At 41.7% G+C, this 17,754-nt stretch overlaps 1 protein-coding gene across 4 annotated transcripts in view; it reads left to right on the top strand.

Moving 5' to 3' along the window:
* The window catches only part of LOC127411325 (alpha-amylase-like), a 32,336-nt gene that overhangs the window by 12,582 nt on the left and 2,000 nt on the right, over positions 1–17,754 (top strand). For all 4 annotated transcript variants that reach the window (XM_051646832.1, XM_051646831.1, XM_051646833.1 and 1 more), the window contains exons 4-10: positions 14,130–14,327; positions 14,414–14,644; positions 14,720–14,853; positions 15,000–15,122; positions 15,268–15,367; positions 17,381–17,502; positions 17,602–17,727. In XM_051646832.1, coding sequence (XP_051502792.1) covers positions 14,130–14,327; positions 14,414–14,644; positions 14,720–14,853; positions 15,000–15,122; positions 15,268–15,367; positions 17,381–17,502; positions 17,602–17,727 — 1,034 coding nt within the window. The remainder of the gene's footprint in view (positions 1–14,129; positions 14,328–14,413; positions 14,645–14,719; positions 14,854–14,999; positions 15,123–15,267; positions 15,368–17,380; positions 17,503–17,601; positions 17,728–17,754) is intronic.

The following is a 17,754-nucleotide window of genomic DNA, read 5'->3' as shown; positions in this document are numbered from 1 at the left end:
CATTTTCAGTCAGAATTTAGGCCCCATCATAGTACAGAGACTGCACTTATCAGAGTTACAAATGACTTGCTCTTATCATCTGATCCCGGCTGCATTTCTCTTCTAGTGCTTTTAGATCTTAGTGCAGCCTTCGACACGATAGATCACAACATTCTCTTGAATAGGCTGGAGAATAATGTTGGCATTAGTGGACTTGCATTAGCATGGTTTAGGTCCTATTTATCAGACCGCTACCACTTTGTATGTGTAAACGAAGAATGGCCAAATCAACAAAAATTAAGTATGGAAGCCACAGGGATTAGTTTTAGGGCCTCTGCTTTTCTCCTTATACATGCATCCCTTGGGAAATATTATCAGGAATCATGGAATAAGTTTCCACTGTGTAGGTTCTACTGGTTGTTTAGATCAGTGTTACTATCAGAAATAATTAATAATTATTTCTTTAGTTATTAATTAATATTTAAATTTAAATAATAGAATCTAACTCATTGAAGTCTCATACGGGGCACCAGTAAATGTAGTGCGCTACGTTCAGGAGCGGGTTTGGTTATTAGTGATAATTAATAATTATCAAAGATAACTATCAATTATTAAAATCAATAGAACATTGATTTGAATCAATGTTAGCTTTAATCCTTCACATCAACAATCAAAGATAACCATCATATTCAATAGAATATTAATTATCATCAAAGATAATCATTAATTATTAAAATCAATGGAACATTGATTAGAATTAACACTAGCTTATTGATCCTTCAAATTCAACAATCATCAAAGATAATTATCAATTATCAAAATCAATAGAATATTAATAAGGATTAATATCACCGGGGCACCACCCTGGAATCAGGGACTAATAACCAGACAGTATAACAGTCTCAATATTAGATTGTTCTCTTAAGACAATCGACATTCAAAAGAAAAAAATGAAGGTTTGAATCAGAGCACTGACATCCCCTGCCAGCATTTGACACAGGTGTATGCAAAACAAACCAAAACACTTCTCTTTGAAATATAACAAAGTTTATTTATGCAGTAATATCAATTAATAATCAATACAATGCAGTCAATAAATTTCCGACTTACAACTACAAACTAAACAGTGACATGATTAGATATGGTAACCAAAATAAGCCTATAAAACATGAGAGGAAGGTGTGTGTGTGTGTGTGTGTGTGTGTGTGTGTGTGTGTGTGTGTGTGTGTGTGTGTGTGTGTGTGTGTAAGGAGTGACGCGCACAAAATGGCGGACGTGACTCTCGTGGAGAGTACGTCACGCAAGATTTCCGGCCAGAGAATATGGCCGTGAATGTGGGCAGAAAGAAGCCGGTTAATGGCATCTGCCCATTTACCGCGTGTCTCCGCTTGTACGATAACTTAGGGACAAAGCTGAGCTTTATCACGAAGTTATCTACTAGCCAAAAGTGTGTGCGAGAATGTTTGTGAGGGGTCGCGCGTGTGTGTGTGTGTGTGGTTAGTATGAGAGAGAGAGAGAGAATAAAGTGGCAGCACCAAAGCCGGTTTCGCGATCGTGTGAGAGAAAGCAACTATTAGTTTATCACTCAGAGACGTGGTGGACGGCTCGTAAACCGTCCCACGGTCTTTGGTTCTTTAATGGATTGGTGACAACTCAGTGAGGCGGTCTCACCCGTGATTGCGGAAATACACAACAGTCCAATGTGGTTGGACTACAACACAGCAGATCTCATTCATGATAACAGTACATTACAGTAATACCTTGAGTATTATTAGCAGCAATATGCGGACTCGGCGGTCCGTAAACTGTACAAGCAATAACCTTGATACACAAGAATAACACACTATAATATTCTATTTCTGCCCAGACGTAAACCTCTTACTTGAATCGCATGAGGATGCAGGTAGAATGTGTGTTCATCCATCGTTTGACTCTGCCTTGTTTCCTCGAGGCTCGGGTGATGACGGCGGCTGCTGATTCTCGGCGAGCTGGCTGAGAAATCAGCGACGTCGACTTGATTGAAGAGGGAAGAGAAATCTTTTTTTTTCTCTTCGCTTCTGCAGGCAAACGGATGAAGATGCGGATTGCAATCTCCTTCGGATCCATTAGAGTGTTTGGTGGAACACAGAGTAATCTCAACTCGTCCAGTGAGATGGAGATTGTATGGCCACAGATTCAAGTCGTACGTTACTTCCTTGTGCCACGAGGCTACACCTGAGAGCAGCGATGAGCTGCGTCAACACACGGCGAGCAAAGTTGCTGGAAGCAATGCCCGGAAGGGTCTCAGAGTTATTTCTACTCCTGATGATGTCATGGTTGAGGGCCGTTCTGTTGTGTGCCTCATCCAATAGGAGTTGAGAATTTGATCCTTTAGTGAGCAAGGCTTCATGGGATTTGCAGTCTGTTTTGGACTCCCTTTGTTTGATTTTGGCGTGGTTTTTATCAGTAAGATTTATGACCGTGTGTGGGCCTCAGTCAGGTTTTACGACTGTGTTAGGCCTGCCTTTGTCTTCTATCTGAATACATGAGGCCCAACCACTGTTATGCCAATGATACCCAACTTTATATTTCTTTTAAACCCAACAAAAATTCACAATTCTCCAAATTAGCAGTGTATCAATGAAATCAAAGATTGGATGGCCAGAAATTTCCTTCTACTCAATTCCGACAAAACAAAGATACTAATTATTGGACCAAATACCTCTAAAAATAAGCCACTAAAATATAATTTGACTCTCGATGGATGTACTGTTATGTCATCTTCTACAATGAAAAACTTAGGTGTTATATTTGATACCAATCTGTCCTTTGAAAATAACATTTCCAATGTTTGTTGAACAGCATTCTTCCACCCCAGAAATATTGCTAAGTTACGACACATGCTCTCTGTTGCTGATGCCGAAAAACTAATTCATGGGTTCATGACTGCAAGACTAGATTATTGTAATGCATTACTGGGAGAATGTAAAATTCAATAAATCAAATTCAATTGGTTCAAAATGAAGCTGCCAGAGTGCTGACTAGAACCAAGAAATATGATCATATTAGCCCCATTTTATTGTCGTTACATTGGCTACCTGTTAAATTTCATATTAATTTTAAAATTGTTAACTACATACAAAGCTTTGAATGGTCTAGCTCCACAGTACTTAAGTGACCTTCTGACATGCCATATTCCATCACATTCATTATGATCACAAAATTCTGGCTTGTTAATAGAATATCAAAATCCACGAAAGGAGGTAGATCCTTTTCCTATTTGGCTCCCAAACTATGGAATAGTCTCCCTAACACCATTCGGTATGCAGACACACTCACTCAGTTTAAGTCTAGACCAAAGACTCATCTATTTAGCCAGGCATACACCTAATTTATCCATCAACTCACAATTAGGCTGCTTTAGGTTAGGTCTGCCGGAACCAGAAACATCTATCATGATCTATAACTCTGCATAAAATTGAATGGCATCTACGCTAGTATTATTCTATTTTATTATCCAAAAAAATATTCATATCGGGATTCATATCCCGAGGTTACCAAAGCTGGCCAGATTCAGCTCCGTTCCTGCTTGGTGTCAGACTCCACTGCTATGTGTCGCTGAGTGATAATGACAAACTACAGCCGGTGCAAGTCAGACATCACTTCAGTCTTTTACAATGGACTTCAGAGGATGAACCAATGCCAATTCCAAATGTAAGGCATCAGATACTTCATATTGCCACTGCCTGAACCTTGGATTTAGGATGGACCCCACCGAACCTCACTGAAATGACCTGCCGGTTGAACTGCGATGCACCTCATTGATTGATCTCTGCTTGCATCATCTTTGTCTAATGATGGACTACACGCTTGAAATGGAATACATAGACTATCAATTAATTGCTAGCAAAAGCCTTCATCAGCCAACTAACAAAGGACAATGCAAATATGTAAACTTCTGCAGTTAATCCAGGATGGACTTCAAAGACATTAGTCATTAATCTTACAGTTCTCAAAAAAAAAAAAAAAAAAAAAAAAAAAAAAAATTATAATAACAAAAATTAAACACTGGACCTTAACACTTAGTTTACAAATTTTAAACCATGACTTGCACTGCACACAAATAACTAATATTGGCATTACATTCATGCTGTTTAGCCAGATGGGAACTGGCCCCCACAATGAGCCTGGTTTCTCCCAAGGTTATTTTTCTCCATTAACCAACATCTTATGGTGTTTTGTGTTCCTTGCCACAGTCGCCTTCAGCTTGCTCACAGGGGTTCTAAATACAATTATATTTTAATTATGTAATTTTTATACACAATTTCATATTTAATCAAACTACACAATGATCACTCTAAGACTTTATAGGTAGTACAGATTAATTTTTTGTTAATACATGTTTTTCTGTAAAGCTGCTTTGAAATGATGTGTATTGTGAAAAGCGCTATACAAATAAAAATGAGTGTTGGCGTGAGTGATTGTTTCATTGAGATAATTATTCGCTCCGGCTCCGCTATCATTATCTCCACCTGTCGCTCATTTTCTCTGGTCTATTTAGCTCATCCTTTTTCTTCAGTGTTTGTCTGATTGTTGCATAGTGTTGCCGTTTTTGCTTTGCTTTCACATTTCAGTCTAGACCTATGTATCTCACCTCTCTGTTTTGTTCCTCTGTTTTTCGTCTATGTCATTTCTCGGCCTATCTCCCCTGGCCTGCTCCGGATTTCGCTTTTCGCATGGATGCTCATGTCTCTCACTCTCTCTCTCTCTCTCTCTCTCTCTGCATTGCCAGCCCAGTTGTGCTTCCCTTCTCTCAGACTCACTGGAGGTCTGACTTGTTCCCGGGAGTGTTTCCAGCTCTCTCTCTCTCTCTCTGTCTCTCTCTCTCTCTCCAGCTAAAAGGTCCGGTCGGAGCTGTGGATTACTAGCCAGATTCTGGCATTCCTTCTCAGAGGATTCTGTGGATTACTGTTTTGTTTTCTTTTTTCTAAAGAAAATAAAGATTTTAATTTTTGCATCCAGCACTTGGGTCCTCGCCTGTTCTTGACAGAACAATCAGACCCAGAACAGCGCTCGTACAGCAGGGATCGCTCCTTGGATGACACGCTGAGCAGCTGGCTGCCTCTAAACGGAATCTGGACGCTATAACTGCTCAATAAGCTGACCTAACTTTCCAAGTCCATCATCTCAGGTCTTCTCCCAATCCAGAACCACCTATCACCGAAGCTTCAGGCTGCGATCCTCCAGCCTGACCGGTCCTCGAGCCATGACTTCACCCCCCGGCTGCTTATGACGGTGATCCCTGGTCTTGCCGGGCCTTCTTATCACAATGCTCTCTGACGTTTCCCTTCAAACTTCCACATACCATTCTGAAGAGGTGAAGATGGCATTCGTTATTACCCTCCTCACTGGTAGAGCACGGGACTGGGCCATGGCGTCCTGGGAGAGCCAGCTACCCTTCTGTGCATTGTTCTTCACCTTTGCTGTGGAACTCAGGAAGTTTTTCGATTGTGCCACCCATGGCAGAGAGGTGGCTCATTTGCTGGTGGAGTTACGGCAGGGTTCCAGATCAGTCTCAGATTTCTTGTTTGAATTTCTCACTCTCACGGCCTCCTGCCGGTGGAACGAGCAAGCATTGTGGGATAACTTCCTCAATGGACAAATAGACTGTTCTTGATGAAATGTATTCCCTTGAACTGCCCGAGGACCTTGACAAGCTTATCAACTTTGCCGTCAGAGTTAACAAACGCTTTTCTCTACGCCGCCGCCGTGGTTCAACTCGACCTCCCGCGCTCAGAGTGCTTATTCTCCACCACCTCCACAGGCCCATGCATCACCTGCAGGGCCCACTGAAGGGCCTATGCTGGTGGATCGAGTCAAGCTTTCCTGCAGAGAGAGAGGGAGAGAGACAGATCCTCCAAGGCTTATGCATTTATTGTGACCGTGAGGGACATCTACTGGTGGCATGCCCATTAAAAGCCGGAGCTCACTAGTAAATTGGACCCCGATGGTGTTGGGTCATCCATGGCTGTTAAAACACAATCTGTACATTAATTGGACTGACAACTCTATTTTTTCGTAGAGCTCTTATTGCTCCTCCCATTGTTTGAGATCGGCCTTGTCTCCTGTATCTTCTGTTTCTGTGTTTCAGGCAGAGTCAGCCAATCTGAATGGAGTTCCGGCAGTTTACCATTCCAGGGCCACATCCCTTCCTCTGCACTGTCCGTACGACTGCACAATCGAGCTCCTCCCCGGCACTTCTCCGCCTCGTGGGCGACTCTACTCTCAGTCTGCTCTGGAGCAGGAGGCAGTGGAGAGGTACATTGGTGTGTCACTCACAGCTGGCCTCATCTGCCCTTCCTCATACCCAGCAGGAGCGGTGTTCTTCTTTGTGGAGAAAAAACGATGGCTCATTATGTCCCTGCACGGACTATCAGGGGCTGAACAGGTATCCTTGGAGTTACGTGACGCCATGCAAGGATTGGCATGTGAATGGCGAGCTCTGCACACTTTGCTAGTTTTAATACTTTTTATAACATAAACTGGTGAGATTCGATACACTCGGTTCCATAACTGTCCAAGGAGGACAATATGTCAAAGAATTCAAAATCCTCAGGTTCTGGAGGCATTAAAACACACTTACCGCTCATGGTGACACCCCTGAGCAGGTCAAGTGCCCGGGAGTTGATTTGGTCGGAGAAGTGCGGCAAATGCGGCGAGAGATATTGAACATGTCAGCAATGCTGACGAAGGTCATTGCTGACTTGGAGGATCTTGCTGTGATACGTTGATTGATCACTGCCATGGAGGTGAAATTCCCTGATATGGTTAAAAGACTGGGGATGTCGAGAAACTGATTAATTATCTGGAGTCTTCAGAGAGGGAATTATCTGCTAATATGCTAGCAACCAAGGTGGATTTGGAGTGTGTCTGGGAGAAGTTGGAGGACATGGAAAACCATAGCCGGCAGAATAACGTCCATATCGTTGGAATTCCTGAGGGCTAAGAAGGACAGGATATGCTGAAATTCCTAGATGGCTCTTTCCAAGTCTGCTCGACATAGCAGGCCATAAGCTGGAAATAAAGCGAGCTCACAGCGGAAGGAGACAGGCCTCGATCAATTCTGGCCAAATTTCTTCTTGTGTTACACGAGGCGACGAGTAAAGGAAGGCTTTCTTGAAAGAACCACAGCATTTTCTTGTTCCCAGACTTTACTAACTCGACAAGAGAGAAATGTGATAGATTCAAGGAATGCAAGAAACTTTCACATCAATGGAAGGTCACTTTTGCACTGATATACCCGGCCAAATTGAGAATAGATGCTAAGGATGGCTGTAAAACATTCACATGTCCACAGCAAGTGATGTCCTTCATAAAGTCAATGGAGTGAGTAAGTCACCTTGTGGTACTCACGTTGCAGCTGAGTGGACCGGCTCATTGGTCATTTGCTTGACTGTTTGAAGATTCTGCGTGCTCTTTTTGTTCTGGTTCCATCTAGTGGCTGGAGTTTATTTTTTATAGCAACACACCTTCGGGATAGTTTTGTGGATTAATCTACATGCTCTTTGTGCTTAGTCTGCCTATTGGCTGGAGTTTGTTTTTTAGATTATCTTTTGCCATGTAATTCTGTCACAAAATGTTTTTATAGAAACACCGGACTTGAGTAATCCAACAGCAAAGTTGTCGTGGAGGTTCTCGTAGGCGTACATGGACTGTTTGAGTTTGGAGATATGGACGCCAGTTGGTGCTGTCGTGCACAGGGTTAATGTGCACGTTTTTCTTTTTTCTGTTTGTTTGGTTCTGGGGTTTGACTGTTGCACTAATGTTGGAATGTGGTCTTTATAACCAGTTTTTGACACACAATCTATTTTTTCTTACATGTCAAAATGTTAATATGAGTGGATTGTCTCTCTCACGTAGAATGTGAATGGGTTGGGGCACCCCATAAAAAGAAGGAAGGTAATTTCTCTTCTTAAACAATATAGTGTTTCTTCAAGAAACGCACCTTTCCCCGCAGGAAGCTGAAAAATTTGGAAAGATATGGGGTGGGCACATTTTTATAGTGCTGTCTCGAATAAGAACAGGGGAGTCATTACACTGATAAGTAAACATCTACAGTTAAAATGTCTCAAACAGAGTAAAGATAAATTAGGAAGAGTCATTATTGTTTTAGCTAGAATTCAGGGACAAAGTCTTATTTTAGCAAATATTTATGCACCTAATGTTGATGATCAGGGCTTTTTTATAGATCTTGAAGGGATGTTGCAAGCCGCTGGCACCCCTCATGATATAATATTGGAGAAGACTTTAATCTTTTGATGGACTCAGTCCTTGATCATAGTGAAGCAAATGTGTGCAAGCCCCCTAGAGCAACAGTGATGCTTCACAGAATGTGTAAAAATCTTGGTCTTACAGATATTTGGAGACTTTTGGACCCATCTGGTAGGGACTATACATTTTTTTCATCAGTCCATAAGACTTTCTCTTTACATCTAAGTCCCTCATTTCATCTGTTGCTGATTGCTCAGTTGGAAACATTTTAGTCTCAGATCATGCCCTGGTGTGTTTAGAGGTGTTGCCACATACGGAGAAAAATAAATCATATAGTTGGCGCTTTAATGTATCCCTTTTGCAAAATCCTGAATTCCAACAAATTCTAAAGGCTGAAATCAATGTCTATATGGAGACCGACTGTATCCTCTGTGGGCGTGGCTTGGGAGGCACTTTAGGCGGTTCTTAGGGGCCGGATCATACAGTATGCCAAATTCACCAAAAAATCCAAAGCACAAGAACTTGTGGAATTGGAAGGGAATATTAAAAGTGCCGAGACAGAGCTGAAGTGCCAAATGTCGTCTAATGGCCTCAGAGAATTGACCCGATTGAAATACAGATATAATACTATTTTTTCACGGAAGGTGGAGTTTTGGCTATTCAGGGCAAGACAATCATACTTTGAGTCGGGGGACAAAGCAGGGAAGCTTCTGGCTAGATAAATAAAACATAGTCTTTTTCTACCATTCCTTCAGTGAAATCTGCTGGTGGTGAAATATTTACCTCGGCCATTGATATTAATAATGCTTTTAAAGAATTCTATCTTGATCTCTATAGTTCCACATCTTCGTCTACTGATGAAGATATTAGAAACTTTGTGGAACCATTAGAACTTCCTAAACTGACGACTAAGCAAAATAATTATCTTGATTCTGAGATAAACTTGGAGGAGCTTGGTGAGGTAATTAAGGCCTTGCCCACAGGCAAGTTTCCGAGGCCAGATGGCTATGTCACTGAATTTTTTAGATCTTATGCTACAGAACTGGCTCCACTTTTGCTAGAAGTTTATATGGAATCATTAAAGAATGGAAAGCTTCTGCCAACCATAAGTCTGATTCTTAAAAAGGACAAAGATCCAAGCGAGTGTAAGAGTTAATGTCCAATTTCCCTGATCCAGCTAGATGTTAAAATATTGTCAAAAATTTTGGATAACCGATAAAGTTATGACATCTCTTATACATATAGATCAGGTGGAGTTTATTCGGGGCCGTAGCTCTTCTGATAACATTAGGTGCTTCATCAATATCATGTGGTCAGTGGCAAATAATCAGACTCCGGTCGCTGCCATCTCACTTGACACCAAAAAGGCATTTGATATGGTAGAATGGGATTATCTTTTTAAGATTTTGATTTTGTTTTATTATTATGCATTCGGTCTCAGACATTTGGCTCATTGGTCACTTCCACCTGAGAGAGCTCACTGGTTTTGTATTGAACAGGAAGTTCTTGCCCCTATTTTGCCATTGCAAAGCCTTTCTATCAAACTAATCGGAGAAATTAAGTTACACCCCGTTATCTCGCATTTGCACTCGGAATGGACAAAAGTGTCCAGAGTGTTTAATTTCGATATTTATTTATTTATTTATTTATTTATTTATTTATTTATATGTAGCCTCGAGCATATGGCTGAACCCAAAATGATGTATTGATAAGTCCCCTTTCTGCTGGACAGAGTGGATTGAAAGGGGGGTTAATACGCTCAGTGACATATATGAGAGTGGAGTGTTGAGATCCTTTGAAAATATGGTTCAACATTTTGGGATTCCCAGATCTTAGTTCTTTAGGTATTTACAGCTGCGTCACCTGCTCTGTACTTTTTTGGGAGTAGTATACACCCACCTAAAGCGGCAGATACTCTGGGAGTGGTGATTACTGCTTTTGGAAAAGGTCATGAGGCATCAGTGTATTACTCCCTGCTTATTCAGAATCTGGGGGATGGAGTTTCAACTTCTCAAGAGATTATGGGAGAAAGATTTAAGCTTTGTATTGGAGAAGGGAGTGTGGATAGGATTAATAAAAATCAAGTCTACATCTAGAGATGCAAGGGTGCGTCTTATGCAATTTAAGATTTTACATTGATTCTATTGGACCCCCTCTAGATTGTATAGGCTTGGTCTGAAAGACACGCCCACCTGCTGGCGATGACAATCAGAAGATGGGGACACAACCCATGTTTTTTGGTGGTGTGTTAAGATTCAAGAATTTTGGTTGAGGGTTCAGAGTTTTATGTGTGACGTATTTGGCACTCAAATTTCATTTTGGCCCAGACTCTGTATTTTAGGCCATGGGGCAGTCATTAATATAGGGGATAAACACATAAAAAATTGGGTCCTAGCCAGTGTTATGATCGGCAGACAGATTGTTCTAAGGGGATGGAAGTCGGCTGGAGCGCCCTCATTTCAAAAGTGGTGCACAGAGATGGGGATGGTGGTGGCATTCGAGGAAATGTCATGTAGAAAGCTGGGAAACATTTGATAGGAAATGGGGTAGCTATTTGGCCTTCTTGGAGGGCTCTCGGGGAGGGGCAGTGGAGAGAGAAGTACAGTTTTAAATGTGTGTGTTATAATTTTTTCTTTATATAATTTTTTTTCTCTCTTTTTCTTTTTGTGAGTATACTCATGTGTGAGCACAGCGATGTTTGTTGAGGGTCAGGGTGGGGTTGGAGATTGAGAGGGGGAGGGGATAATAGTGGGAGTTAAATGTTGATTCTGTGAATATATGTATTGTTTTTCTTTGTCAATGGTGTGAATCAATAAAAAGTGTTAATCAGAAGAAAAAAAGAACAGGTATCCTTTAACTTTGTTTTCAGCCTTCGAGTTGCTGTAGGGAGCCACTTTTTTTCACGAAGTTGGACCTTTGCAATGCTTACCATCTTGCCAGGGATAGAGAGGGGAATGATTGGAAGATGGACTTCAACACCTCCACTGGGCACTTCGAATACTTAGTTATGCCCTTTGGCCTTTGTAACACACCCACCGTCTTCCAAGCACTCATCAACAACATGCTCCATGACATTGATGATCACTTTGTCTTCGTGTACCTGGATGACATTCTGATTTTCTCCAGATCTCTCCAGGTGCACGTTGAGCATGACAGGTGAGTACTGCAATGTCTGCTGTTCGTGAAAGTGAAGTGCACGTTCCATGTGCAGTTGGTTCCATTCATGGATACATTGTGTCATCTGAGGGTGTTCGAATGGATCCGTTAAAAGTGTGAGCCATCACCGATTGGCCCACCCCAGACACTTGCAAAGGTTTTCAGAGTTTTCTGGGTTTGCGACTTTCTACTGACGATATATTATAAATTATAGCGCGGTAGCCACCCCCCTCACGTGTCTGACCTCCACCAAAATCAAATTCTGCTGGTCACATCTGTACCATGAGGCTTTTGTTAAACTTTAGGCACTGTTTACATCTGCATCTATCCTTATTAACCCTGACATTTCTCATCAGTTTGTGGTGGAGGTCGACGCATCAGAGGTGGGCGTGGGTGCGGCTCTTTCCCAGCGTTCACCCAAGGACAGCAAGTTGCATCCCTGTGCGTTCTTTTCGTACCGTAATCAAGAACTGCTTGCAGTCAGGCTAGTCATCGGGGAGTGGTGGCACTGATTGGAGGGCATTGAAACGGCATTTTTGGTATGGACCGACCATAAGAATTTGGAGAATATCAGTGTTGCCAAATATCTTAATTCCAGACTGGCACATTGGGCACTCTTTTTTAGTAGATTTAAGTTTACCATCTCCTACCGGCTGGGGTCTAAAAATGTCAAACCTGACGCATTCTCCCGCAACTTCGAAGACTCCTATCACATGGGATCTCCCAACACGATCCTCCCCTCCCACTGTGTGGTCGATATTGTATCTTGGGAGATCGAGTCTAAGGTGCAGGAGGCACTTTGGGGTATGATGGCCCCGTCAAGAGTGCCGGCTGGTATGCTCTTTGTTCTTCGGTTTTTCAGTGGGGCCACTCTTCGAGGATAGAGTGCCATCCAGGTATGAGACACACATTGGCTGTGGTTTGATAATGTTTCTGGTGGCCATCCATGAGGCAGGACATATGACTATTTGTTTTGGCTTGTTCTGTCTGCGCCAGAGGGAAGACTTCTAATCATCCCCCGGCCGGACTTTTACAACCTGGATTTTATCACCGGATTGCCTCTTTCACGGGGCAACTCAGCGATCATGATGGTGATCGACCGGTTCTCAAAGGCAGCCCATTTTCCCAAAGCTTCCTTCAGCCCGTGAGACGGCAATCGCTGTCATGGACCACGTTTTTTGGATCTATGGGGTTCCACTGGGCATGGTCTCCGACAGGGACGTCGGGGTGGGGGGCATCAATATCTGGTTGACTGGGAGGGGTATAGTCCAGAGGAGAGATGCTGGGTCATGGCTTGAGATATTCTGGACTGCTCCCTTGTTGATGATTTCCATCATCATAGGTCTGTCCTCCCTGGAGCATCAGGTGACACTCCTCTTGGGGGGGGGGTTACTGTCAGGGTTCTACATTAGATCGGCTGCTCTGTGAGTATGTTTGTTTCCATGTGCATTTGCTGTCACTTCTGTTTGACAGTTCACTTGTTTGGCGCCAGTGATTGTTTCATTGAGATAATTACACTCGATGGCTCTGCTATCATCTCCATCTGTCGCTCATTTAGCTCGCCCTCTTCCTTCAGTGTTTGTCTGATTGTTTTATAGTGTTTGCTGTGCATTCACAGTTCAGTCTAGACCTACTTATCTCACCGCTCTGTTTGGTTCCTCTGTTTTTCATCTGTGTTGGTTCTCTTGCCCTGCTCCGGATTTCACTTTTCTCTGCGGTCATCTGGATGCTCATGTTTCTCTCTCTCTCTCTCTCTCTATACACTACCAGCCCAGTTGTGCCTCCCTTCTCTCAGATTCACTGAAGGTCTGACTCATTCCCGGGAGTGTTTCCATCTCTCTCTTTCCAGCTAAAAGTACTAGTCTGAGCTGTGGATTACTATCTGGATTCCAGCATTCCTTCTCTGAATATTCTGTGGATTACTGTTTTGTTTTTCTAAAGAAAATAAAGATTTTCATTTTTGCATCCAGCATGTGGGTCCTCAGCTGTTCTTGACAGTTTATGACTTTCTTCTACAGAACACTAATGAGGATTTTAAGAAGAATATCTCAGCTCTGTTGGTCCTCACACTGCAAGTGAATGATGGCCAGAATTTTGAATCTCCAAAAAGCACATAAAGGCAGCGTAAAAGTAATCCATAAAACTCCAGTGATTTAATCCATATCTTCAAGAAGAGGCATGATAGGTGTGGGTGAGAAACATCAATATTTAAGTTATTTTTTACTATAAATCTCCACCTTTGACCAGCCCCGACCAGTACGTGGCAACATTTTTATTTTTTGGTCAACTATCTCTTTAACTTGACCGGAGGTAGAGCAAGTAGAGCCTCAACCTAATTCCTGGAACAACATTTTAATTAATTTAATTTTTCTGGAGTCCTCCATAAACCACAAACATCTACAATCTTAAATTCAGGTGTGATGTGATTCTGTTCTGGTATAGACCTTATTTACGCTAGCGCCATCTTTGATTTTTAATGGGAATGAGGCTGTGAGGGATAGATGTACAGTCTCTCATTGGTCTTTACTGCAGTTTAAAGTCTTTTTGGATCATTCCATGGACAAAACATTGAAAAAATATCTGTCCAAGAACATTCAATATAAAAAGAACTCCAGTCAACATGAGTTGTGGAAAATCAGATGTGATCTAGGAGCTTTATACAGCTTTAGATGGTAAGTCTATCCCTCACAGCCTCATTGTCTTTCCCATTAAAAATCAAAGGACTGCATGCTACTTTGCTGTAGGTGAACATATATGTGGACGCAGTCATCAATCACATGTCTGGAGCAGGTGGTGGAGAGGGCACTCATTCCAGCTGTGGAACGTACTTCAATGCCAACAGCAAGGACTTCCCATCTGTCCCCTACTCATCCTGGGACTTTAATGATGGCAAATGTAAAGCCGGCAATGGAGAGATTGGAAACTACAATGACATTTTCCAGGTTCATTTTCTCGATTGACATTTACTGGGTTGTTTTTCTACAATATGTATAGAGAAGTTACATGTTCTCGTACTTCGTTTTGACAGGTTAGAGATTGCCGCTTGGTGAGTCTCCTGGATTTGGCCCTGGAGAAGGACTACGTTCGAGGAAAAGTGGCTGAATACATGAACAAACTGATCAACATGGGTGTGGCTGGATTCAGAGTAGATGCTTGCAAGCACATGTGGCCTGGTGACCTTAATAGTGTGTTTGGTAAACTCAAGACCCTGAATACCACTTGGTTTTCACCTGGCAACAAACCCTTCATTTATCAAGAGGTATTACCATCCAATGAAGACCAGAGTTGATTTAAATGAATGTAAAAAGCATTAAAACAAACTTTTTTTCTTCAGGTTATTGACTTGGGTGGGGAGACCATTAAAGCCAGTGAATACTTTGAGCTCGGGAGAGTGACGGAGTTCAAGTACAGTGCGAAACTAGGGACAGTGATTCGTAAATGGGACGGAGAAAAGCTAAACTATCTAAAGTATGCAACAATTGCCTTTGATGAGAAGTAGATCAGATGTAGTGATATCCTCAATCCTTAAGTAACTTGTGCTTATATTCAGGCCCAGCAGTGTTTTGGTGGTTTGGCATTATTATAAGAGAGCTGTAAAAAGTCTTTCATTTTAGGAACTGGGGAGAGGGCTGGGGTTTCCTGCCCTCTGATAAAGCCTTGGTGTTTGTGGACAATCATGATAATCAGAGAGGCCATGGTGCTGGTGGAGCTTCAGTTCTAACATTCTGGGACTCTAGGTAAAATCTTTAAGGTCTCCTTTTGTTAACTGAAATTGAGACTGAGGCAAAAGTATTTATTGAACACTGATCCAAACCCTCAATTGCTCACAAGAACTTAAACCTTTCCTAATGTGAACGTTATTTTTTACTTTGTGTTTTGCAGGCTTTATAAGATTGCTGCAGGGTTCATGTTGGCTCATCCATATGGTGTGACTCGTGTGATGTCCAGTTACCACTGGGATCGGCACTTTGTGAATGGAAAGGTAAACACATTTATTGAGGAAATAATGGATTAAATAAAAGTTTTTGAAGCATATTGCTTGGTGAAACCCATGTGCTTGGGTACAGTTGGGTATATTTGATTCTGATTGATCAGAAGCAGCATTAATTGGTCAAAGAGTATATTGGGATGTCTGCTAAACTGTATATTCAACCGTTGTCCTTCACAAAATACCGGCGCTGCTTTCATCCCTGCGTATCACTCCACCATCTCTTTCAGTGCAAGATAGAATAGCTAATTGACACTCAAATGGATAAAGTGTATTAAAATGGACTTGGAGGGCATTAAAGCTATTAACTGTAATTTCAAAATAAATGTATAAAATCATAACCAATAACATTAGATGAAGACTCCATATCAGTAACCTCATATTGTAAATGCTGCTTAATTCTATATGGAGAAGGTCCCCTTATTGGGGCTGTAATGTTAGAATCACATGGCCAGCCAAATACTATTCGCTAATAGTGCGTTCATGTCATGTCGGAATTACTGTAAGTACAAGATGGCAACTTGTAAATTCTACTTGGAGCTATTCATGTCCTCGGACCTCGTAAGTTATTTATTTCTTTGGCAACACTTATATCACCAAAACGTCTTTGTTCTCGATAACAGCTAAATGATTATCACTAAATTAATTAATTAATTCACCTTAATATGTTCTTGCTAAATGTTTGAGAGAAAGAAAAAGAAAAATGCTCCAAGCATTAATGGCATAATAAATTGTCATATTAAACAGAAATATGTGTTCACTACCTTCAGCTGTTGAGCCACTCCCATATTGGTTCATTTTACATGACGTCACAATTGTCAAGTCAGAGCTTTCATAGAATTCTGAGTTTTCAATTTGTAATTACGGTAATTCCGAAATTACGTGAATGCACCATTAATCTCAGTAACCGCCCTGTTATTTGACAGTTTCAGTCATTGATTAAAGTAATCATTGACTGTGAAGTGTACATATTTAGAATGGAATTTTTAACTGAAAACTATTGATTTTATATGATGCTGCATATATATGACACAAACAAAACAAGTTACTGGGTACACATTTGAGCATGAAACCTTTGATAGATGGAAAGAAGCTCAGAAGTTCCTGTGACTTTTCTTGCTTTAACTACTTGAAGTTTTCTTGCTTTAGAATAGTTTTAAAATAGTTTATAGCTAAATAATGTGTCCATTGAGTTAGCAACTTGGATTCACAGATTAATAATAGTATATCAGTTAATGTCGTAGTATTGTTTCAGAGTTCTCTGGCTGAAATTGACAATTTTTCTTAGCAGAAGCTTTAAGATAAACTACAAGTGCAACAATAACTTTATTTCAACACAAAACAATCTTTCATGTCCTTGTATTTATTTATTTGGTAGGAAGCTGTGTAAGAAGCGAGATAATGTACAGTTAGGTGCTCATTATTCATCAATAAACATTGATGGGGGCCTGGGTAGCTCAGCGAGTAAAGACACTGACTACCACCCCTGGAGTTGCGAGTTCAAATCCAGGGTGTGCTGAGTGACTTCTGCCAGGTCAAGCAACCAAATTAGCCCAGTTACTAGGGAGGGTAGAGTCACATGGGGTAATCTCCTCTTGGTTGCTATAATGTGGTTCTCACTCTCAGTGGGGCGCATGGTTAGTTGTGCGTGGATGCCGCAGAGAATAGCGTGAAGCCTCCACATGCGCTATGTCTCTGCAGTAACACTCTCAACAAGCCACGTGATAAGATGCGTGGATTGACGGTCTCACAAGCGGAGGCAACTGAGATTCGTTCTCCGCCACCCATATTGAGGTGAGTCACTACACCACCACGAGGACTTGGAGCGCATTGGGAATTGGGCATTCCAAATTGTGGAGAAAAAAAGAAATAAACCTTGATGCCTGATCATCCTGACGCAAGGTGGCTGGCTGTACATTATCCTTTACTTATTTCATAACACACACGAGAGTGCCTAATTCTCGGGAAGAATAATTGTACAGGTAATCTTTTGGTGATATACAATAGGATCAGAATGACTGGATGGGCCCTCCAAGCAATGCCAATGGATCCACTAAGACAGTACCCATCAACCCAGACTCCACCTGTGGGGACAAGTGGGTATGTGAACACAGGTGGCGTCAAATCAGGTGGGTGTCTTTTTGGGGGGGGGGTCTGCTGGGAACATATTCTTGAGCTCAATGTCAAAATGCAGCAGTTCTCTTTAATGCTCTATTCTCTGCTCTTAGAAATATGGTGATTTTTCGCAATGTAGTTAATGGCCAGCCTCTTGCCAACTGGTGGGACAATGGTAATAATCAGATCGCATTTAGCCGAGGCAGCAAGGGATTCATTGTCATTAACAATGATGACTGGTGAGAAAAACTGGTTTTATTGGGGGA

The sequence above is a fragment of the Myxocyprinus asiaticus genome, chromosome 20 (assembly GCF_019703515.2).
Source record: "Myxocyprinus asiaticus isolate MX2 ecotype Aquarium Trade chromosome 20, UBuf_Myxa_2, whole genome shotgun sequence".
In the NCBI taxonomy this organism is placed as follows: domain Eukaryota; kingdom Metazoa; phylum Chordata; class Actinopteri; order Cypriniformes; family Catostomidae; genus Myxocyprinus; species Myxocyprinus asiaticus.
This window is presented reverse-complemented; position numbering and strand designations above follow the sequence as displayed.